Below are 25,167 nucleotides of genomic sequence, written 5' to 3' on the forward strand. Positions count from 1 at the left end.
TGGTAGCCATGAGTCACACGTGGCTATTTAAGTTTAAATCAATTCAACTGAAATAAAATTAAAAATATGGTTCCTCAATCATACCAGCCACATTTCAAGTGCTCAGTAGCCACATGTGACTGCCTTACTGGATGATGCAGGTATGGAACGTTTCCATCATCAATACAATGGCTACTACAATCCTATTTCAGTCTAATACAATTCTATCGGACAGCACTGTTCCTAAAAATCCAAGGACCTAAGCCCACTTTCCAATAAGACAACAGGGTCGTTGCCTGCTTTAGACAAGCCACATGCTTTCCCGTTGGCAGCCGGACTCCACTCATTCATGTCTGTGACCTGCCCCCTCCCTTAGATGACATACCCAAACCCTGCCTAGCCATTATGTGAGTTAAATAAAACTGGTGCAGAGCCTGATTAGAAACAGATTCAAATTCTTTACCTCTAAAGCTTAACTGCACATGTGCTGTGTTCCCTCTGTCTCCCCACCTCCCTCCTTCCATCTCCCTCTCTGTTTTTACTGCAGTGAGAAGGTTAACTTATATGAGAATAGATTCTACCTGACAAATGGCCTGCAAGCCTTTGGAGTCGATCTCTGCATGAATATGTACTTGTCCTGCATGGTTCCCTATGCTTCGAAAGATCAGATTTTCATCTGGGCAAAGGCCCACCAATGAAGATTCAAAAACACTCCAGTTTCCATAGAAATGGTCACTTATTCCTGTGAGCAACAGGGTTGAAGGTAACATGCATTCTTTCCCATTCTGGACAGTTAGCCCTATTGGGCCCAAACCCTTGCCTGATCTGCTTCAAAAGCCCTTTCCAGAAGCTGCCCCAGTCCTCTAAAAGTGGAATGTGTTCAGAGTTTGTTCGGTGAACCATGGAACCAACTGCCATTCGGTCACAACAGAAGAGCTGGATGTGGTGTAGAAACCCACAATACCAGTCGACTCGCCTCACACTGAACATCTGAGAATGCCAATGGAAGATTTATATAGACTGTGAGAATCTCGAAACCTCTCACACTTTGCAACAAGATCCATGAGAAAGTTTAGAAGGCAGCCTAACTCCTCAATGGGAGAAAATTTATACAACACTCTGTACAGGATTTGACAAGGACTAACCCCAACAGCCACCATCAAAAAAGAGTTATGAACCTCACATACACACTAATTTGGGATTTGATTAAAATCACCTCTAACAACTGCCAAGACATTCTCTAAACTTAGCTTTCCTTATTTACTCCAGGACTCTTTTTGCATCTAGGGTTCGCAAAAACAGTTAAGTCAGCTTCTCCCAACCGCTATTTATGAACGAATTTAAGCCCTAGGAAACACAGAAATTGAGTCGTATTGGAGTTTCAGTTGTCAGTACATAAAATACAAAAGGCAGAATGGTGCCCCAGGAAGAGATTTTTAAAAGGCAACTGCTTTACCACTGCATCAGACCCTACACCTGGAATACAGATGCTCCCAAGCAGGTCAGCCCCATCTCCAGCTCAGGAGCACCAGGTAAGGCCCAGAGTCAGGCAGCAGGACAGGGAGGGGACAAGTCACCAGAAGAAGGACCTCCCTCCTCCAGCTATCAAACCTCAGGGGGCCATTGCCAGCCAGCTGATGCATCTGTTCTCAGCTAAAAGTAGGTAAGAAGGAAGCCCCTGGAAGTTGAGCCCCAGGGGAGAACACGTTAGGGTAGGAGAGGAGGGAATGGAGGGATTACTCCAAGGTAAAGAGAGGGAAGATGATCATAAGAAAAAACAAAGGTTGGGGCGCCTAGGTGGCTCAGTCATTAAGCGTCTGCCTTAGGCTCAGGTCATGATCCCGGGGTCCTGGGATGGAGCCCAGCGTCAGGCTCCCTGCTCAGCGGGAAGCCTGCTTCTCCCTCTCCCACTCCCCCAGCTTATGTTCCCTCTCTCTCTGTCTCTGTCAAATAAATAAATAAAATCTTTAAAAAAAGAAAAAACAAAGATTATTTATATGCCACAACGAAGGCACTCAGGTTCCAGAACCCAATATAGCATTTCTATTGAATGAACAGCATGCAACAGTAATCATTTTAACACTTCTGTTATATTCATCTCTTTCAAGAACATCCAGGACCTGATCACCAATATACTCTCAACAGAGAAACTCAACCACCCATTCCACGTGTTGAAGAACATTCACTGGTGCCAGGCACGGTGCTTCCACAGCATGAATGAAGGACACACTCCTTAGCAAAACAGGTAAGAACGCAAGGAGCCCTCACCCCTACCCACGCTGTGGTAGGCTAGCAGCTCTGCATTGACGCCCTTACCCCGGACTTGATTCCTGCGGGAGGAAGAATACACCAGGCCACAAAGACCCTCACGACCAGAATAGTGGTTTCTTTGGACCACAGAAAGGGAGCTCCTCAATCACATTTAAGCAAGTTAATAATCTCTTCAAGGCCACCTGGGGATTAAGTGGCTGAGCACAGAGTAGAAACGTTTCCCGCCACCCCCGCCATGGAGTAGACTCCAAGGTTCAGCATTGCAAACGAAAAGGAGGATTACTGTCCTCAGCTTCCTGCTGAGTGAAAAGCTGGACCTTGGAAACCTTACACAAATGTGTCTATCAAATCTAGAACAACACAGGAAGCTGTGGCATTCTTTTAAAAAAAAAAAAAAAAAAAAGGCAAATGACAAACTCAAGTAACTAATCTTCCACCCAGGATCATCCATCAGTCATGAAAGGTACTGCTTTTATGCCACAGCCAGTTGTTTTTTGGGTGGGTGGGTGGGTGTGTGTGTGTGGGTGTGTGTGTGTGTGTGTGAGAGAGAGAGAGTGGGTGTGTGTTTGGAGTGTGTGGAAGTTTTTTAAATGTCCACAATGAAAATGTACCCATCCTAAATATATTTCAAATTATTTCAGGGAACCTGACCACTGTGTAAATCAATACCACCTCTCTCAGAACGACCTTGTATAAAGATTAATTAACATAATCTACAGCAAGCACAGCATACTGCCTGACACATTCATACATACAGACAAGTAAGTAGTAGCTTACCATCTTCATGATAACAGTTGCTGGGGTGGCTCAGTCGGTTAAGCGTCTGTCTTCAGTTCAGGTCACGATCCCGGATCGAGCCCCACATCAGCTCCCTGCTCAGTGGGGAGTCTGCTTCTCCCTCTCCCTCTGCTCAGGCTCTCTCTCAAATAAATAAATAAAATCTTAAAAAATAGTAATAGCTATCATGTAAAGTCTGCTATGGACCAGGCCCTGAACTAGGCCCTTCTCTCTCTCACACACACACAGATTTCCCTGCAGCCCTACATGGGTGCTATCATTGCATCTAATTTACAGACCAGAAAACTGAGGTATGCAGAGATTAGAGCCGTTTGCCAAAGGTCACGCCGCCAAAGAAAAAAAAAAAAGAAAGAAAGCGCAGGCCAGGGTTCAATCCAAATTGAAGGTTCTTAACCAGCACACTGTGCAATTTCTCAACTCTAACAGCTGGGCAGCATTCACACCAAAAAAATATACCCTCTTTTACAATTCACACTGACATGATTTCAGGGGCCGTGTTTCTGTGGAGTGAGAGCAGGGTTCATCCACACGCGTGCCCCCCTCCAGCAGCCTCCCTCGTGCCGGGGTCAGCCCTATTTACTGACTGGCTGGTGCTCCCTGGGGGCGACACAGCCATCAGCAGTGGCAAAGCAGCTGGGATCCAGAACTAACATGCCTCCCCGCTCTCCGTCTGCAAGGTCACAGGTATGAGGAGCAGCACAGAGGCAGGGAACAGCGGCCCCATTCCAGAGAGTAAGTAAGTGCTTGGTTCTGAGGCTGCGAGAGAGAACAGGACCGCTCTGGCCATTGCCTCAATGCCTGCAGGGCAAAAATACAGCAAAGAGGCCACTGGAGGGGCCAGTCTGGCCCTTGGGAGGGAGCAGGAAGCCTGGGACCGGGGAGGGCGAGGCCAGGCTGCTGGACGGAAGGCCAAGGGTGAAGGCTGGCTGCCCGGGCCGGGGCTGACGGCAGGGCCAGCTCTGGGCAGCTGCAACAGCAGTCCCCACCTCAGAGACGGAGAACAACGCAGGGAAGGGACGACAACACAGCACAGGAACAGACACAACAATGGGAAACAGCGTTTGAAGCCAAATGCATACTAAACACAGTCAAAGAAAACAAGGAGGAGCTCTGAAGCCAAATTACATCCCTAACCATGTTCTCGTCAAAAAAAAAAACAAAAATGGATGGGCTTTGAACTATGGATGACTGCTTTGTCTTGCTTTTCTAACAGTGACAAATGGTCATCCGCCCTTCCTTCCTCAGCCTCCGACCGAACCAGTCCACCTTGGTTCCAATCCTGAGGTTTCCTAAAGTAATGAAGCAACAGCACACTGAGCTGTCCGGCCCCAGGTTATTTTCATGGGACTTAAGCATGATTGGCTCATGTGTAATGTTACAGAGCTTCCGGTTAAAGTAAGCAAACAAATAAATAATAAACAACAAATTTAAATTTTAAAAAAATGGAAGAGGAGTGGCGACACCAGACATCCTCCCCCTCAAGGAATTGGGAACATAAAAAAGGTTTCCAACTGCCTGCAGCCTTAATATCAAACACGGGCACGCGCACGCACGCGCACGCATACACACGCACACTCACGCACGCGCACGCAGCGCACTCCCTGGCCCTTAGGCTCCGAACTTAGGAGGGAATTTCCAGGAGTGCTGGCTTCCTTGACAGCCTGGAAAGAATGCAACAACACAGATCCATCTCCAGACAAGAAAACCACAGCTGGAGGCCAGAGGTGGAAACACCTCTTCCAAGGGTTCCTACTCCAAGGAACCAACTGCCGTATCTGGGTCAATTTCTCTAGCAGCAAACACCACAGGATGCAGGGCAAGTGAGAATATGAAAAACCATTGCACTGAGATTGGTCAAGCGATGGCTGAACAGACACACTCAGGACCGAGGCAACAGAATATGGTGGCTCATAGCCTCTGGAGGCTTTGGACTGAAGCCCCAGTTCACCCCCTCCGGTGGTGGTAACAGACGCTAGCTACCCCCTGCGAACGTGGGGAGGCCATAATGAATCAGCACCAGCGCGGTGAGGGCTCAGCGCTGGCTGGCTACCAACGCCCACTGCCATCTCTGTCACGAGACCAAGAGTGAGCTTCGGCTGGTCAGAGGGCGAAAGGTGACCTGAGCCTCGGGACTCCAAGTACTGGTCATCTAAACAAATGGAATTTTGTACCTACACTTTAGAGAGAAGAAATGATCCTTTGGTTTGTAGCCATGGTCAAATCTTCGAGCCCACAAATGCATTACAAGAGTAGAAAACGTCCGCACTAAAACAAAAACCTTTCATTATTTTTTCTCGAAAAACAAAACTGTAAGCTATTTTGCATTCTTTTTAGTTTCTCTCTTTTTTTTTTTTTTTTAAGTATCTGATAGCACAGCCATTAAAGACAATCTCTAAAAGTCTTTGTTGAGCATCAGAATGAGACAGCTGGGATATTGGCATGAGGAAATGTTCAATCTTGTCATTTTGCAAAAGGAATTCATATTCATAATTAATGAGGCTTTTGTCCATGCCAGAAAGAAAATCTAAAGGCTCAACTATGCTTAAGTAAATTCTACCCAAGCCAACTGCAATACAATTTTATAAATTATAGAGCAACAGGGAAGAACAAGATTTTATGAGTTGTGAGCCTAAAGAAAAAGACTAACATACTTCAAGGAAGAAATTGGCTTAAAAATATTAATTTCTGAAAGGATGGCTACATTTTTTTCTCCTCCATAAAAGAAACAGTATTTGAAAATTTTAACATCCTAAGAAAAAGCATGTATTTGGCCATCACTACATGTATTTGAAAGATTCAGTAAGTCTTTGTTTCAGTCTTTGTTTCTGAGTGTCAGATGGATGCCACCAGGAACAGAACCAGGACCACCATTATCAACTCAAAATATCAACTAAAAATAACAAAGATGCGCAGATAAATACAAAAGTAGCTTTGGTTCCAGAGGCACTACTATGCAGATATCGGTGGACAAGTAGAAAACTCTTAAATACTAGGGAAACATTTCAAAGAAATTTCCTTAAAGATAACTTTTCTCATTATGTGGCTGTTGAAGAAATACACAAAGATAAATCAGTGCTAGAGTAAAAGCTCATCACTGACCAAAGTTTTATTCAGCAACAACCATGTTGGGGGCTAAGGATATAATGATGAAAAAAATACAAAACACCGGCAGGGTGACTGCCAGATACTAGTGGAGGGAGTGGACAAGAGGAAGATAGGGATTACCTGCTTAATGTGTATGGGCTTTTGGTTTTTTTGTGGTAAAATATACCTAACGTAAAATTTAGCATCACAGCCATCTCTTTAAGATTTTATTTTTTAGAGCCATTTTAGGTTCATAGCAAAATGGAGAAGGGACAGATTTCCCATATACGCCCTTATCACCACAAATGCACAGCCTCCCATTATCAGTATCCCCCACCAGACTGTACATGTGTTATAACTGATGAATTGACTCTGGTACATCATTATCACCCAAAGTGCACAGTTAAATTAGGGTTCATCCTTGGTGTTGTACGTTCTGTGAACTTGGACAAGTGGATAATGTCATGTATTCATCAGTATGGTATGACACAAGAGAATTTTTACTGCCCTAAAAATCCTCTGTGCATTATCACCATTTTTAAAAAAAGATTTTATTGGGCGCCTGAGTGGCTCAGTTGGTTAAGCGACTGCCTTCGGCTCAGGTCATGATCCTGGAGTCCCAGGATCGAGTCCCGCATCAGGCTCCCTGCTCGGCAGGGAGTCTGCTTCTCCCTCTGCCCCTCCCCCCTTTCATGTGCTCTCTCTCATTCTCTCTCAAATAAATAAAATCTTTAAAAAATAAAATAAAAAAAGATTTTATTTATTTATTTGAGAGAGGAAGAGCACAACAAGCAGGGGAAGCAGCAGAGGGAGAGGAGAAGCAGGCTCCCAGCTGAGCCAGGAACCCAATGTAGGGCTCAATCCCAGGCCCCTGGGATCATGACCTGACCGAAGGCAGACGCTTAACCGACTGAGCCACCCAGGCACCCCAACATTATAACCATTTTTAAGTGTAGAGTTCAATGGCACCCCAACATTATAACCATTCTTTAAGTGTAGAGTTCAATGGCGTTACAGTATGTTCACACTGTTGTACAACCCTCACCACCATCCACCTCCACAACTTTTCCATCACCCTGGGTGCAGGGATTAATCTGAGGTGATAAAAATGCTTTGGAACCAGACAGAGGAGGCAGTTGTACAACACTGTAAATAAATGAAATGACACCAAACTATTCGCTTTAAAACAGTTTTATGTTATATGAACTTCATCTTAATTAAGGGAAAAAAAAAAAAAAAAGACAGGGCACACCAGCGTGCTCAGTAGTGTAATCAGTGAATGAGTCCTTGCCTTGAAGAAGCTCAGAGGTTCGTAAGGGAACGGTGATGGGCAGGTGGAGCCCAGGTTCTGGGGTTGGAGCAAAGCAGGGCAGCCTCTAGCCCAGTTAAGGACCAAGAAAAGGCTTTCCAGAGGAGAAACTGCCTGAGAGCAACCTTAGAGGATCAGCCAGGGTCTGTGTGAGAGAAGGAAAGGAACATTCCAAGTGAATGCCAAGGTGGGGAAGGGGAGATTCCCCAGACCGGGGGCATGCGAGAGGCAACTAAAATTCTCAAAATTCATTTTTTAAAAATGGTAATCATGTCAGGTGATGGGTTTGTTAATTAACTTAATCATGGTCATCATTTCATGTCTAAGTATATGAAATCATCATGATGTACACCTTAAAAAAAAATCACAACCTAAATATAGTTATTTGTCAATCATACTTCAATAAAGCTTGAAAAAATAAAACATTTAAAAAAATTCATTCAAGTTACCATTACAATACCCCAAATCTAATAGCAACATAATATAATTACATGTAATATTTGTAATATGTAAATACTCATTTATAAACAAAAAAATAAACTGTATTAGTAATAAACAAAATAATAACAGAGCCCAGAGAATAAAGGGAACTTTTAAAATGTCAGAGGTCTTTCGGAGGAAAATCGGAGACGTAAAGAGATCCAGAGGCACAGGCAGAGGTTGGAGACAGAGAGGTAGGAGACAGGGCAAGCAACAGTGGAATCAGACAGGAGTGTTGGTATCTAAGAAGAAGCCAAGGAGCCACCGGTCCGATGCGGGCAGGACCCCCAGAAATTACGTGACACAGGAACACATGACCTTGTGTCATAGCTGCTGGGGGCTTTCAGAGCCACAGCGTCAAGCGAGCTCCACGATCACCCTGACAGGCAGGGACGGCCGAACCCACTGTCCTCCATAGACAACAAAGCTGAGGTGTGTCCGATCGGATTGATCCACCAAGGCCACCCAGCTGTGAGCGGGCAGCACCGACCTCATGCCCGCATCCCGACCCAGGCTCTTCCTCTGCCAAGCCACCTCTCCGTGAAGGAAGCCAGCCCAGCGGGAACGAAAACCCTCCGTTCGTCTCCACCACTGTTCTGATTCAACTTAATCTTTTAAAACACTATGCCTATTTTCACACTGGGAAATGACCTTCTGTTGAAAAGGAGCAATCTTTTTTGGTAAGATGTGGACTCCTCACAAAGTTTTATCCACGACTTAGCACAGTGGTCACTGCTCGGATGAAACAATTGCATGACCTGTCAAACTTCTAAAATCAAAACACGGTTATAAATACCTTAAAACCTAGCTTAAATGAACCAAGTTCTCCACAACTGCGTCAAGAAAAGGCACAGCCGTGATTCCGTCAAACCGCCATGTGAAAATACCTGAAGGGTCTAGTTCAAAGGTTCTCTTCAGGACCGTTTTAACCCCCAGAGGACAAAGTTGAGAGACATTTTCAGTTTTCACAAGTGGGGGATGGACGAGGGATGCTGCCAAACGTCCCACAATGCACAGTCCTAACAAATAATTATCCAGCCCAACATGTCAATAGTGCCACGATGAAGAAATGCTGGTCTCAATCCCGAGACGGTTCTATGTATACAACTGATCTCTCAGGTGCAAAGAATGTGGGACTGAGGGTCACGCAGAGCAGACACACACTCCAGGCTCTGCGGCTTCAAAGTTGTGTGACATTTTAACCAAGTCACTGCGAGTCACCAAGCTGGTTTCCCTTGTTTGCAAAATGGAGCTGCTACCACCTCAAGATAAAGCAGCTGGAGGGCTAGCTGAATCCTCAAGGCCACGGCTGGACTGAGATCCCCACCACCTGTGACAGGCAAAGGCTCTGGTCCATCTCGCTGTTTCTGAAGATCATCCACTCCCAGCATTTGCTTTGTACAAACACATTTGGAAAAACAGATGTCAGAGCACTAGGCGTCCATCTAAACAAGGTTGGGGCCCATCTTACTCTCCCTCCATCTCATGGAGTCTGTTCACGGGCAGTGGGAACCTGGGGCTGGGTATCTGCCACCTCCCTGGAGGATGTGCTGTAGGCACACCTGTGGCCAGTGACCGATGGGCCACCAAACCACTGGGAAGTCAGGAGCTGTGTTCACATGGCTCATGAGACCTTCCGATTCTCGTACAAGCAGCCCATCTTGCACTTGGCTTTAAACCATATTATCCCAATGAAGGATCGCTCTCATCATCAGCATCCGCCTTTCAACAAGCACAGATGGCAACCACGTGCTCAACTGGCAAATCCAGGGCTAAAATTCAGGCAAGCTCTCCAGGCTCTCTGATCCGGTTCTCTGGGCAGGTTCTGAGAGAGAGGGGTCAGGAAATGCAGGAAGGGGGGGAGGGGGCGGGGAACATGCAGAAAGCTGGTCTTTTGTCTGCTCTCAAGCCCTTCAGACAAATCAAATGGACTCAGCCAGAGTCAACGGGATAAAAGGCCATGTCAGCCCGCCCTGCCGTCATTCCCAAAGAGAAGCCTACAGATCCCCCGCTCAGGGCAAAGGTTCCACTTTCACCACCTCCCCCGAAATTCTTCTGTATTTTATCAGATACCTCTGGCCACCTCTGGGTGACACTCATGAAAAGGGTGCATATTAAGGTCTCTTTCTACCTTCGCAGAAATAGCATTTTTTTAAAAATTTGTAATCACTCTGGGGCGCCTGGGTAGCTCAGTCGTTGGGCGTCTGCCTTCAGCTCAGGTCATGATCCCGGGGTCCTGGGATCGAGCCCCACGTCGCGCTCCCTGCTGGGCGGGAAGCCTGCTTCTCCCTCTCCCACTCCCCCTGCTTGTGTTCCCTCGCTCACTGTCAAATAAATAAATAAAATCTTTAAAAAATAAAAAAATAAAAATAAATTTGTAATCACTCAGAATTTTCCCCCTCTCCCTATTTTAAAGGGAGAAGCAGCAGCATTGTATTGGACTGTGAAATGCGCTCAAATGCAGCTCTAAAGGAAAGTACCACCCAGCGGCTGGATGTTAGTTTCCATGGCAACCAGGGTCCCCGGGCCCTGGCACACACAGCAGGAAATGCTGCAGATTTCCACAGCAGTATCTTTTACTAGAAATAAGAGTCCCGTGGCAATTTTAAACGTTTGGGAATCAAAAAACATATCATGTGTGCGACTGTATGTGGGCGCATGTTTACGTGCACACACGCGTGGATGGAGGTAGATTTGCAATAAGACAACGCAGACGAAAGGAATCTCGTTATTCTTACAGATAAATATGCTTATGTCAAATATAGCAATATATTTTTGCTCCAAATTTAAGCAAAACAGCCCCGCCTCGAACAGACACAAAGCTAAAAGAAAACAAAAGCATCTTCCATTAGAAAAACGAAGGACCAAAATAGAAGTGGAAAATGGCTTTCGAAAACCAGTTGACCAAGGGTCCTGCGGAAACAAATAAGCAAACAAAAATCCTTACAAATAATCGACTGAAAGCAGAGATTTTTTTTTCCCACAGCTCATGTTATTTCCTACTTGAATATCCTTAGCATTAAACCAAGGGACAAAGTGAACAAGCCGTTTACTATGCGGCTTTCAGGGGAAACCAGGAGACAGAAGGCTAGCAGGACAACCCCCCTCAACTGTGAGCCCCTTCCAGCTGCATGGCCTTGGGCAAGTGACTTTGCCCCCTAAAAATGAAAAGGTTGCACCAGACACTAGGTGGTCTATAAGAAAAACCCTGTACCATCTTAAAAATGAAAGACCACAGGGTTAGATTAAAAAAATAAAAAACAAAAAAACTCCGGATCATTCTCACCTTAAGCCACAGATAGGTTTCTAAAAGTAGTGCATAAAAATCGAATTTCTTTAAAATGTATCAGAAGAATATCTTTTGAATAGTCTGTATTCTCAGAGCTATTTCTCAACATCCTATTTTTTTTTCCCCTCCAGGAGAGCACACGTGTACAGTTAAAGTGATAATGTCAGTTCAGAGGAGTTTTCATACCTCGTGCAAGTTTTAGGCTGGGGCTTTATCAGAGGGAGCGGAGAACAGGCACCTTGCAATCAGGCAGAATAGGCTCATCATAGAAAAATACTAGTTTTGACAACTTCAAGTGTCTTCAAGTTCACATTTACATTCCAAACGGTTATTTTTATCTGAGGTGGGCAGACCAGACCAAGTTCACAACTCTATGGCAAATGATCTTTCCCATGAAAATATTGTTTAAATTAAAAAAAAAAAAAAAAACTTGCCTCATCTGTATGAACTAAAATAATTGCATCCTCTCATGAATGCTAATCCATATTTTACTCAAGTAACAACCACATGGTTGTGTGCAACAGCAGGGTGGGGTGGAGTATTAGTTATTAAGCCAAAACAAAGAACAAAGGGAAAGAATGAGGATGGAGAGGAGAGAGGGAGAAGGGGGAGAGTCCTCAGGGCTTGTGTACAAAATGCAGACAGCCAGGCAAGCTGGAAGGATGGAACTGCTGAGCAAACCACTTCATTATGTAAACTGCCTAACGACACAAATAACGACGCTGCACAGATCGACCCAGTCACCCATAAAAACACACATCCTCTCCGTGCCTGGACCTTCCTCCCTGCCGCCGCCATCGCCTTCACCCCCGTGTCGAGTATTCGCCGGCATTTACTAAGGCTGCTGAGGTTAGACAGAAACCAGCACACATCACACTCAAGCATCGTCTGGGAAAATACACTGGGGCCAAACAGGGTGATGTCACTGAGCACGGACAGATGTTTCTCTTGGGTTAGTGGTGGGACAAGCCTTAGCAGGACACACGGGCTCCGGGGTGGAATTCGGACATCCCCAGCTCTCCCTGTTACGTACGGGATTTCAGGATTCTGGTGACATCCTGCTCCGGACACCCAGGTAGGCTTACGTTCAAGTGGGACTCATGTTCGTGCCTTTCAGGCCAAAGCACAATAACCGCCGTTGCAAGTGTCCTTTCAGGAAAAGAGTGAAAAGTCAAACACGGCACTGGCGGGACACTGGCTAACCACAGTGAAGGTGGTTCGTTGCAGGCACCTGTTGCCACTCAGCCAAACATCAGTAAGAAAAGGCCACCTGTAGAGCGGGGAACAGTACTGCTGGTCAAGCATCAGTTTTAACATTAAGAAAAGATCAGTGGGATCAGAAAGGACGGATTTCATTCTATCACCAGTAATGCCCAGTTCAGAAGATCCCAATCTCCTGGAATATACAAATTTGCCCACCAAAATAATTGCATATGTTAACACCCACCTCTGAACTCCTACAACCAAAAAACAGAGGGGGAAAAGGGAAGATTTTTTAAAATTTATAAAATATATTTAATAAACATATGAATTCCTTTATTTCTTGTCCTTACCTACAGCGTGATTTGTAAAAGAAAAAAAAGTTTAAAATACACATGCCTCCTTACTATGCTAGACTCAACACCAAGTCTGAATTTCATATCAAGCGAACCAAAAAATAATCACGTTTAAAAAATGGAAAATGGGGGGTGCCTGGGTGGCTCAGTCGTTAAGCGTCTGCCTTTGGCTCAGGTCATGATCCCAGGGTCCTGGGATCAAGCCCCGCATCGGGCTCCCTGCTCGGCGGGAAGCCTGCTTCTCCCTCTCCCACTCCCCCTGCTTGTGTTCCCTTTCTCACGGTGTCTCTCTCTGTCAAATAAATAAATAATATCTTTAAAAAATTAAATTAAAAAATAAAAAATGGAAAATGGTAAGACAAACTTCACCTTTATAGGGCCACTTTTATTTTTTTAAAGATTTATTTATTTGAGAGAGAAAGAAAGAAAGATTGCAGGCATGTGAGCAGGGGGAGGGGCAGAGGGAGAGAGAGAATCCTCAAACTCCCCTTGGAGCGCAGAGCCCAAGTGGGGCTCAATCCCAGGACCCTGAGATCATGACCTGAGCCGAAATCAAGAGTCAGACACTTAAATGACAGCGCCCCCGCCCCCTCACCATTGGGCCAATTTTTAAAAAGTTGTTTTATCCCAAGCAGAATGTGTAAGCTTAAATGTATTGTGGTAATGAGTTAAAATGACTCAAGGTCTATCAGAGTGGAAAAGCATCAAAACAGTGAAACCCACAAGCAGGTATGCATTTATGAACCCACTTAAAAAGGCATTATGTTTTTATGTCATCCCTTTGTAGGTCAAAGACAACTCCAAAATCTCTCTAGGAGATGGAGAATTTATATCCTGGAGCGGTTTACATAATAGGCACACTTTTTAGCTTAAATATTATTATAAAAAGCAACAACTTACAAATTTTTTATTTGTACTTCATGTAAGACTGAGACTATGACAGGTATTAAAATACAAAAATAGATGGATATGTACTCCTACACACGTACACATTTCAGCATGGAGTGGCTTGAGAAGCTGATGGAAATTCCTGAAGCTACTATCCCAGATTGTGGTACAAACAGTCCTCAGCAAAGTTGTAAGTTACATATAATTAAAATTAATTAAAATGTAAAAAATTAGGAATTCAGTTCCTCAGTTACACTAGCCACATTTCAGGTGCTCAAAAAACCACCTGTGGCAAAAGTAACTACCATATTGGACAGTGAAAACGCAGAACATTTCCAGCATTTCACAGAACAGCCTGGCCCAGACTAAAAACTCCACAGGGCCAGGACCCCACAGCATACACAGCTCCTGTCAAGTCCTGGCACTGGGCCTGCAATTAAAGGGAAAACAAACAAAAAAGAAATGGGAGAAAAAGGTGACTTTTTCTTTGCCCGGCCAATTTCCCACTTGAACCAAATACAAATGTTCTTCTTCTTCATAGCTCTGTTCTTACTCCCCACACCTGCCAACATCACACCAGTGAGACTTTTCAAAATCTAACTACCAGAGGGGCACAATGTGCCTAGGGGTTCCTCAGCATAATTCATGGGAATCAAAATCAAGAAGTCAAGTTCAAAACCCCGCAAATGAAAAGTAATGGAGAGTTTCTAGGTCATCTTCCATCCAGCGTACCTAGACTCGTGTTTAAAAATATGAGAGAATACAGCTGCTGGTCCATCCACCCTGCAAGCTATGAAGTGTTTCACTTCAGAAAATTTTTTTTAATATCTCAGCAACTGTTTCCTGGGCACCTAAGATGTGAAAGGCTCCAGGAAATCAGAGCTAAGGTGCCCCTATTATGGCTATATACAGGCTCTAAGCAAAATTAGCCCCTGCCAGGTTTCCATAAAACTCCCTCTGCAAGGCTCCAGAAGATGCTTTATGCTAGACTCCTTTCTCTCCTATTATCTGGTAAATCCTCAGAATAAGATCATCAGAAAAATTAATACATGACCCTTGAAGTTTTCAAAACAAACTAAGCTCTTAAAAAAAAAACACCCACAACTGAGCTTCTTTCCCAAAGACTTTTAAGTTCTCTCTTTTCCTAAAGGCAATAAAATTTCAAAGACAGTAACCAAAAATAACCATTCATGATCTACCGTCATATCTAGAGATGAGCAGATTGCTGTTTTAGAACCTTTTATTTTGAATCAGTGAATGGATTTGTCAACATTCCTTTAACTAGAATATTCAGTTCCAGGCCTGTGAGAAGGGCCTTACTTATGATTTTTTTTTAAATAACCCCCCCCACCCCCCAGTTTGTGGCTGAGGAGCTTCCTAGGTAGAAATCATAAGGCTCTGATTACATGAAAGAGTCTGACCTGAACACCAAAGTCAAGCCAGAAGTTAAGGGCCAGTGAAATCTCAAACCACCTAGTTAAAATAAAACTCAGGAGCAAACAAAACCAGTCTGGCTGCCTCTTGGAACAGCTTCCCAGCACCTCCTCCCCGAGAAGGGAAGATTCTCTCTCTTCCCTGGGCCCAGCCATTCACCCACCTGCCCCTTCCTGTGCCTGCATCATGAAATTACTCGGCCCTCTTCAGCTACAAGAAATAAGAAATCACACATTCCACACCAGACTGGACCTCAGGGAGGGGGGTCACCACAATGTAAGTTCTGAACCCCCATATGGAATCCGACCAAGATCCCAACCCACCAGCTTCCTGCCCCCAGGGATGACAGCCTTCCTCACCCGGATCCACTGAGGACCACGCTAGCGTGCTCACTGCTGTATACGCTCAGTCATTCATTCATCAAACATTGTCTGCACTTTGCCAAATGCCAGAGAGCCACTGAGCATGTAGGTGCCCCAGCTCCTCGGAGAGGAGCTGGATGCAGGCCTGTCCTGGAGGGGCCTAAATCCTAGTACGGAGCCGGGGACGACACAGGGAGCCAGAAGCACATGCCGCAGAGGCCCTGAGGCCCGAAGTCTCCCTCTACCTGGTGACCATCGGTATCATCAGTGACGTGACTGCTAACCTGGCTCTTGGAAAACAAGCAGCAAATCCTGGAGCATCTAAAGGGGGCGGACAGGGGGCGGAGGGAGAAGGACATTCCAGGTGTGGAATGCACACACATGCAAGCAGACAGGGATCAAAGGATTTAAGGGCTTCAGGGAGCCAGGAGCATTTCTCTATGGGTGCAAGTGCCAGCCACTGGCAGAGATGCCGCTTAGGCTTAGGCAAGAGGCACAAACCTCGCCGGGGAGTAAAATCTCCCGAGGAACTTTAAAAAATCTGAGATTCCCAGGTCCTACCCACACGCACCTGATTCCACAGATACAAGGCAGGGCCCTGAAATCTGTATTTTTTTTAAAAAAAGGTTTTATTTATTTGAAAGAGAGAGCAGTGTGAGAGAGAGCAAGAGAGCGCAAGCAAGAGCGTGCAGGAGCAGGGGGGAGGGGCAGAGGGAGAAGCAGACACCCCCACTGAGCAGGGAGCCCCCCCATGTGGGACTCAATCCCAGGACCCTGGGATCTGCGACCTGAGCGGAAGGCAGATGCTTAACCGACTGAGCCACCCAGGCATCCCCGAAATCTGTATTTTAAAACCAACTTCCTGAGCGATTATGATCCACGCAGTCATATCTGGAGACCACAGCATTTAACAAAATGTATACTAAAAACGTGTAACATACACTAAAAACACATCACTATTTGCAAGAACCACTACTGCTTTATCCAGTGTAAGCCCCGGAGACTTTCTTCACCGAAGCACAGAACCTCGGCAATCCAGGCTTGCTGAAGAAAGTGCACCTCTGGCCAACTGGGCCTCGCGGGCGGTCCTAAACGTTCCAGCTTCCACCTGCCCTCCTCAAACGCACGCTGCAGGTCTGAGTGGGGGCCTTGATTTTTCTCTTCTAACCCTCCCTCTCTCCATAATCCCATGCTTAACGTTGCTTCCTCTACTCCTTTGTCTCCAGGGCAAAAACTGGAAAGTCTAAAGATAACCTAGGGGAGAGAATTTGGACGTCCAACTTCATTCATATTTTATGGACTTAATAGGGCCAACAAGATTTTTCAAATCATAAAATATTAGAGCCGAGAAAGGTTCCTCATGATCATCTAGGACTCTGTGTCCTGGGAAAACCCCTTTGAGAGTTGGGGAAATTAAAGCCCTGAAAAGTAAATATACAGTAGTCCCCTCCTTATCCATGGTTTTGCTTTCTGCGGTGTCAGTTCCCCACAGTCAACTGTGGTCTGGAAGCAGCTGACCCTCCTCCTGACAAATCGTCAGAAGGTCCAACAGGAGCCCAACGCTATGTCATGGTGCCTTCGTCATTCCCCTCACTTCACCTCATCACGTAGGCATTTTATCATCTCTCATCATCACAAGAAGTATGGGACAAGAAGATGTTTTGAGAAATAGAAAGACCACATTCACATAATTTTTATTATACCATATTGTTATGATTGGTCTATTTTATTATTACTTTTTGTTGTTAATCTCTTACTGAGCCTAATTTATAAATTAAACTTTATCATAGGTATATACATATAGGAAAAAACAGTATGTAAAGCGTTCGGGACAATCCCCAGTTTCAGGCATCCAGTGAGGGTCTTGGATAGTATCCCCCTTGGATAAGGGGCGGGGGATGGAGGGGCTGCCTAGTTGGCAAAACCAGAAGACAAACCCAGGCATCACAGTTCCCAATCTAGGTTACTCCAAGGTGCCACACAGATTCTTCTAATGCATTCAGGATCAAGTAACTTTAAAAGCAAATATAAGCTTATACTAAATCCAGGAGCTCCTTACATAAGGAATTGTAACCTAATGGTTAAAATCTAGGCTCTGGGCCAGACTCCTTTTACCACTTACTGGCCATGTAACCTTGGTTTAGGTTAAGTTCTCTTTATCCTGACTTCATCACCTAAAATGGAGATCACAAGCACTGTATCTCACGTTATGAGAACAGACTCAGCATATGTGATGCTCTTAGAACAGAGCCCGGCCCGCATTACTATTCAATAAAGGTTAGTTGCCATAATTTCCAACGTCGAAACCATGCCCACTCTTTTAAAGTGATGTACAAAGGCTTCTGGACATTAAAGATGATCTAGTCGGCTGGGGATCCATTTCCTTTCTTCATAAAATCTTAAACTCCTCACTCTGGGTTTGGTGTATCATTATCTAAACAGCCCTGAGATGGTTTTTCAAAGCTATAAAGTAATTACATAGGCACACAGAGGCAACCAGAAATGAAAGTCACACAGCATTATGCTCTTCAAAGGCCCTTGTAGACACAACCAAACAATGCGGTGATGCAAAGGGCCAGTGCTGACTAAGGCGGAGGGTTTCATCAGCTCAGTACCCCTGCCTTCCAGTCAAACAGGAGGCAGGGCCCAGTGTGCAAGGACGTGCTCACAGGTGCAGGAATCCTATTCCCCAAGAGGTGCTTCTGCTGTCCAGAGCTAAGATGCCCTCCACCCCAACCCCCTTAGTTTTTTTTTCAAGTAACTCAGACAACTGCATACCAGTCAGTCCAACATTTCTCAACTCCAATGACAGGTCATTTGCTGGTCCATCATGGACACGAAGAAGATGGGGACTCTGCTCCACAAAGTCTGGCATTCCATGCATAGCAAATGCCTAGACACTAACTCTTTGTGGTCAGTAATATGGGAAAAGGTATACTTTCATGCTAAATACAAACTGTATATTCATTCCAGAGTGCACAATCAACAAAATATGAAACTGTACTATGGATTATGGTGCTAATAAATTCTTAAATTCCATTATGGTTTAATTATTAATATAAATACACACATATAATAGCAACATATACGCATTTGTATAATGAACAAAATAGAGTTCTAACATATTTCCACATCCTATTTAACAAGTTACATAATGAGTACATTAATTTTGCTCTTATAGTGAATAGCTTTAAAAGTTTTTCCTAAATAAATTGTATTAATAGCTAGTGCAAAATATTAGCTAAAAAGGACAAAGGAGGGCGCCTGGGTGGCTCAGTTGGTTAAGTGACTGCCTTCGGCTCAGGTCATGATCCTGGAGTCCCGGGATCGAGTCCCGCATCGGGCTACCTGCTTGGCGGGGAGTCTGCTTCTCCCTCTCCCGCTCCCCCCTCTTGTGCTCTTTCTCTCTCTCACTCTCTCAAATAAATAAATAAAATCTTTAAAAAAAAAAAAAAAGGACAAAGGAATTTCAGAGCTTTGGGAGACAATATGGAATGCTAATATTTTGGAAACCAGAGACATGCTAACTTGAGATTCTGGATGCCTGTCCAAAAGAGATGCACTTAAATTCCCTTCTATCACATTGAGCAAGGACTCAAAAAATACATCCAAAAGCTCTAAGCAAAAACAAACAAACAAAAAAAACACAAAAAACTGGACTTTTGCAGAGGGTAGATATCAAACTGCAAACCATATAGAGTCACAGCCTTTAATAAGCTTAAGTCCAAGTATATTTGCTGCTGACCAAAACAGTTTGAAGCAATTTCTACAGACCGTTTCTGTGGAGATGCACACACTTTTAAAAACAGATTACACACAGATCTCCCAAAGGATGTATACATGGGCATTAACTGCTGCATGGCTTGAAACAGCAAATAAACGAGAGATATCCTAAATTTCCATCAACAGCAGAATGCTGAAACTGTGCTGTATCCAGACAATGAAATTCCGTTTGGGCGCTAGAAAGAATGAGGCCGATCCACAGGTATGGACATGGAAAGGTAACTGTAACGTACCGTGTAGTAAAAGCACGGGAACGTGTTCCTTAGGGGCTACCTTTAGATCATCCAGAAGTACTTTACTCCATGTACCATTCTACAAATCGTTCTGCAACTAGCTTTCTTCCTCCCAGACGTGTTTATACACGCAAAAAAAAGTCTATAAATGACGCTCAACCCAATCCCTACCAGGGGGCACTGGCAGGGTGGATTTTACTTTATAGACTTTGTTATATGAATTTTTTAAACAAAAGTGCATGGTCTAGGTTTTTCCATTTTTAAGTTAAAAATAACTTAATAAAAATCACTTCTGATGCTTGTTGACCATACGAGAAGTGCCTTCGTGTTTCTCTTATCACCTCTATGAAATATACCTTCTTTGTATCAACCATACCCTTTTTAGGTCATGTGAGGAGAGTTCTCACCCTCAAGAGAAAGTTCTTTCTCCCCCCAGTGCACAGGGATTTCTAGAGATCGCGAGATGTAAAGTTATTCTGGCATCGCTAAAAATGACCTGAAATCAAGTGGTTTAAAAATACATCAAAGCAGGGGTCTGTTCACTGTGACATTATTTGTCTTTTGTCATGTTCTTCACCTCCAAGCTGCGACTCCACCTCCATCACCGCCACAGAGAGGCTATTCTGGTTTCTTTTCCCACAGACAGCTGCTCTGTTTGTCCTCCCTGAAGCCATGAGACTTGCAGGCCCTCCGCTTTCCCACCGAGAGCCACTCCAGGGAGCAGCCTCTGCAGAAACCCCAGTTCCTGCTGTCGGCAATTACGGGAACTTGAGGGATGCTGCTCTCCTCCATCCTTGAGGGTCCCATCAATAATTAAATATAAAAATATAAAAAACTTGGGGCGCCTGGGTGGCTCAGTCGTTAAGCATCTGCCTTCGGCTCGGGTCATGATCCCAGGGTCCTGGGATCGAGCCCCGCATCGGGCTCCCTGCTCAGCGGGAAGCCTGCTTCTCCCTCTCCCACTCCCCGCTGCCTGTGTTCCCTCTCTCGCTGTGTCTCTGTCAAATAAATAAATAACATCTTAAAAAAAACTTTAAAAAAATAAAATATTAAAAAATTAAAAAAGAAAAGAGAAAATATAAAAAACTTATTAAGAATCACAGAGTCTCAAAAATGCAACGCCAGCGATCTCTGACCTTTCAAATAGTAAAGCCATTCTTTTAAGGAAGACACGTCCTGATGGCCATTCTAGAAAGACATCAGTGTGACTGACAAGCCCAGTTCCAGAGACCACTGAAGTAGACTATTTGAAAATAGACTCAAAAACAAGGCAAAAAAAAAAAAAAAGAAAGAGGCAGGAGAGCTTCCCTGCCTGGGAATGAAAAGGAAAGCACCCCCCTTTGAACAGGGGTCTCCGTGTTACGAGTGATGTTGTCTTTCTGACAATGGCGGTGGATAGGGGAGCTTCATTTTCTCTCTATACCGCTCATGTTTTTATTCTAGTCACTGAAACTATTAAAAAGTTGCACAAGATTTCCCTTTGTTCATTGATTTAATAAACCTTTTAAACACCTGCTATGCGCTAGGCACCATTTTGGGGGAGTTCCGACATGACTACGTCATAGTCTCAAGGGGTTTGCCGTCCAATGTGGGAGACCCACAGATACAACACAAGAGGACACGACTTACACAAGGGATCCTCGCAGAAAAATGGCTCTATCCAATCATTCTCGCCACTTCCCTCTCCACAAGGGAATAAGGAAAACCTTAGGACAGACAACCCGTGTGAGGAGGGAAGGACGGCAACCAAACACACGGTTCCAGGCTCGGCAACCAGCACGTCATTAAAAGTGACCCACACCACACACCAGGCCCCCTCCCGCACAGACCGTGCCTCCTTTTCTCTACTTTTCACTCCCCCTCTCACATGCTTTGTTATCTGGAGGACTGTCTGCAACTTCCAATATGGGGAATCCCACAGAGTTTTCTAGGAAGTTAAAACCGTGAGTCAGCTAAGCTCTGATAACTTCGGCTGTAGCTCCCCGTGAAGCCACCCAAGGGTAAGAGCCCACATGCTGCATTCGGTTCGCGCTGGAAGCCGTCCCTCCATCTGCTTACCACGTGTGTTGGTCGCCATGTCAGCCACTTTCTGAAAGGCGTCCAAGAAGGCAGCTGCTGCTACTACTGTGGTCCTAAAATGCAAACAGAGAACAAAAGCATGAGGAATGTCTCATGCAAGTTCATTACAGCTAAAGGGTTAACAGCTCTGCAGGGAACGGAATGCAACCTTCTGGGAGAAACGACTCAACTGGACGTGGACAGGCACGGGCTTGGCAGGCCCCCTTGTTTGCTCAGGAAGCATTTCTCCCCATATTAGCGCACTCTCCCGCAAATACCCAGTGCATTCGGGGCTGGTCAGTAATTGTGGGCAATTCCTCCCATCCTGTTCCACCTGATGACATAATTACTGGGCCAAATTTCACAAAGGAGGAAAGACAGGTGTTTCTAACCTAAAAGAAAAACATCATGGGCGCCTGGGTGGCTCAGTTGGTTAAGCGACTGCCTTCGGCTCAGGTCATGATCCTGGAGTCCCGGGATCGAGTCCCGCATCCGGCTCCCTACTCAGCGAGAAGTCTGCTTCTCCCTCTGACCCTCCCCCCCTCATGCTCTCTCTCTCAAATAAATAAATAAAATCTTAAAAAAAAAAACATCATTAAAAACTAGAAATGGTACAGGTGAAATTCATTTTAGAGTCGGCAAACAGCATCTCTACATGGACTGGGAGATGGAATCTTGGAGAGAGAGCCTCTGCTTCAAATACTTCATATTAGAGTTGGGAAAATGGAGACAAGTTCAGAGTGACTTTTCAAAAATCACCAGTTCGTCTCAGAATTGGAATGGATGTAGCCTGGCAGGATGCACAGTCCCATACTCATCCGCTGCAGGACAAGATCCCAGCCGTGTGACTTTTCCCCCTAAATCCCACTTATAATGAAACAGACTATTTTTTTCAACCTTAGAATGCTATCTCGACTGCATCTTCTGAATTCCTTGAGACTGAGAAGTCACGACAGTCATTTGCTGTCCTAGAAATTATTTTGAGTTCTTCACATCCTCTTGAGAACTCTGTGGTCTACTGGTTCCTAGCACTGTGATCCCAAGATGTCATCCAGTGAAGTTAGATAAGCTCCGCTACCCACGAGGACCTGGGCCTACAACACACAAGCCAGCCCCAGGACTCGCACACATGGACTTCACAATCCAGCGTGGAGCCTGAAGTGCATTTCCAAGTTTCTCACATATGAATCTAGTCTTTGCTCAGCATTCCTAAGAATGCAAAGCTATAGGAAGAACATGAGAATAAGGACTAGAAAGGAAGGACTTCAAGATGGAACTGAAGAAAGGACCCTATAGCTCAGCAACAGTAGCTCTGACATAGAAGGTTCTGGAAGGTGCTGGGAGTGGTCCCCAGGAAAACCTGGGCCACAGTCCCTTAGCGCCAAACTGCAGAATGAGGCCTGATATTGTCCGGTAGAGCAAGAAAATATTCTGCTCAAATTAAAAAAAAAAAAAGACACACAGAACAAAACTGAAAGAAAAAAGCCCCTCTGAAGTGTATTTTTCAAAGAGTTGACATCAAATGCAAACCCTGGAAAAGTTAGCTTTATCAAACATCCTGGGATTTATACATAATTCATTCTGATTGACAGTATCTGACACAATGGCTGGACTGATTCTCGTTCAAGTCAATGCTGATCATCCCAATTTAATGAGCCAGCTGTAGAGGTGTCTTGCTACACGGGCTCCCCTGAAAAGGAGGATGGCGGTCAAGTGTGTGGAACCAGGAGCTTTTAACCACTGCCTTCCAGTGAGTCCTATTTCACTGTCTGCTGTTGTCATGAGACATCCTGGTTCTCTGACGGGGCTGAGCCACCATGCATGCGCCCGCAGCACCGAGCAATGATTCAGCGTACACACTGCAAGCTTATTCACCTCTCCTACGGGCTTCTCATCCTTTACTACCGAAAACTAAACCATGTGCAGGAGGCTCTCAGCTGGGTACTCCTAGTTTGACAAAATAAAGAAATGGTCCCTGTCCTCAGGAGGCCTAAACGTTGTGAATAAAATATATAAAATGTTCTTTGTACCAACGGGGATAAGATTGCTTTAAGTTTTGGGGCGCATGGGTGGCTCAGTTGGTTAAGCGGCTGACTCTTGATTTCAGCTCAGATCATAATCTCAGGGGTCCTGGGATTGAGCCCCCTGTCAGGCCCTGTGCTCAGCGGGGAGTCAGCTTCAGGTCTCTCTCTCCCTCTGCCCCTCCCCCACGCTCTTTCTAAAATAAATAAATAAATCTTTAAAAAAAAAGATTGCTTTAAGTTTCATTGTAACTGATTAGCTGTGCTAACAAATAATTACTTTAAGTTTTAGCTTCCTCTTTGGTAGAAGGGGAAGAGAGGATCTTCTCCTTGGTCAACCCTGAAAGGCTGCCAGACAGTTAAATGCGGTCAGAAAAGAAATGAGGCAGGGTGGCGGGGGAGGGGTACTCAAATGTTTTTCTGGTTTATTCCAGGAGGGACCTCCTACAGGATGGAGGGTAGGTGTAGCTCCTTGCATTCAGACAGAGGAGGTTGGAGCTGGCCCAACAGAAAACCTTTACAAGTTCCCCCTTTTTTAAAAAGTCTGTTCAAGTTCTTAAGCACCAAAATGGTAAAGGATTTGACAAGCCAAAAAGGGGCTATATGCCTGAGACGACTGTCCATCTGGAAGACCACTCACAGCTTGGGATATCCTAGGTTCATGGGATAGAAATCCCAGGCCCCACGAAGCTGACAGAATGGAAGAGGAAAGATCCTTCCTTCTGGAGTTCCTCTCTCCTGATCTACAGGGGAGCCATGGATGTCCAGTCTTATGGCTACAGCTCCTGACATCCTTGGGTAAAGGACCAAGAGGTTATGTCATCCACGTGGCTTTTTATCCTAGAAAACACCTACCTGCTTTGTCCTCTGGAAAACCACCTCCATACATCCAAACCAACTGATGTCATCCCCCATATGCCATGAATGGGAATCATGAAAATTATTGCTTTTTAAAATGTCCCATCCCAGGGGTGCCTGGGTGGCTCAGATAGTTAAGCGTCTGCCTTCGGCTCAGGTCATGATCCCAAGGTCCTGGGATCGAGCCCCACATCGGGCTCCTGGCTCCGCAAGGAGCCTGCTGCTCCCTCTCCCTCTGCCTCTCTCCCTGCTCATGTTTTCTCTCTGTATCTGTGTCTCAAGTGAATAAATAAAATCTTAAAAATAAAATAAAATGTCCCATCCCTCATGGGGCACCCACCAAGTGGGTAGCCCTTATCCCCACTAAAAGCATATAGCTGTAACAAGAAGATGCGGACAAATTTTCTATTTCATATCAAATGATACATGAGCAAGCACAAGACAAGGCAACAATAGCCCCTTAAAGCCGCTCAGCCCTAGATCTTGTTCTTTTTTAAGCAGCTTCATTGAGACATAATTTATATACCATAAGATTCACCCTTTTTGGGTATGTGATTCAACAATTTTTTTAGTAAAGTTAGAATTTTGCAACCACTACCACAAGCCAATTTTAGAACATTTCCATCACCCCCAAAAGATTTCTCTTGCCCATTTGTACTCAATCTCCTGTTCCTCTCCTAGTCCCAGGCAACACTAACCTATATCTGTCTCTACAGATCTGCATTTTCTAGACATTTCACACACATGGAATTATACAATAGTCA

At 44.9% G+C, this 25,167-nt stretch overlaps 1 protein-coding gene across 1 annotated transcript in view; it reads right to left on the bottom strand.

Annotated features, from left to right (window-relative positions):
• Positions 1-25,167, bottom strand: part of LOC102743838 (protein MTSS 1-like) — a 74,554-nt gene that overhangs the window by 26,592 nt on the left and 22,795 nt on the right. Inside the window, exon 3 of the mRNA XM_081816531.1 lies at positions 21,525-21,598. Within this exon, the coding sequence (XP_081672657.1) occupies positions 21,525-21,598 (74 nt within the window). The remainder of the gene's footprint in view (positions 1-21,524; positions 21,599-25,167) is intronic.

Source organism: Leptonychotes weddellii, chromosome 4 (genome assembly GCF_054177405.1).
Source record: "Leptonychotes weddellii isolate Sample4059 chromosome 4, ASM5417740v2, whole genome shotgun sequence".
NCBI classification, from domain to species: Eukaryota; Metazoa; Chordata; class Mammalia; order Carnivora; family Phocidae; genus Leptonychotes; species Leptonychotes weddellii.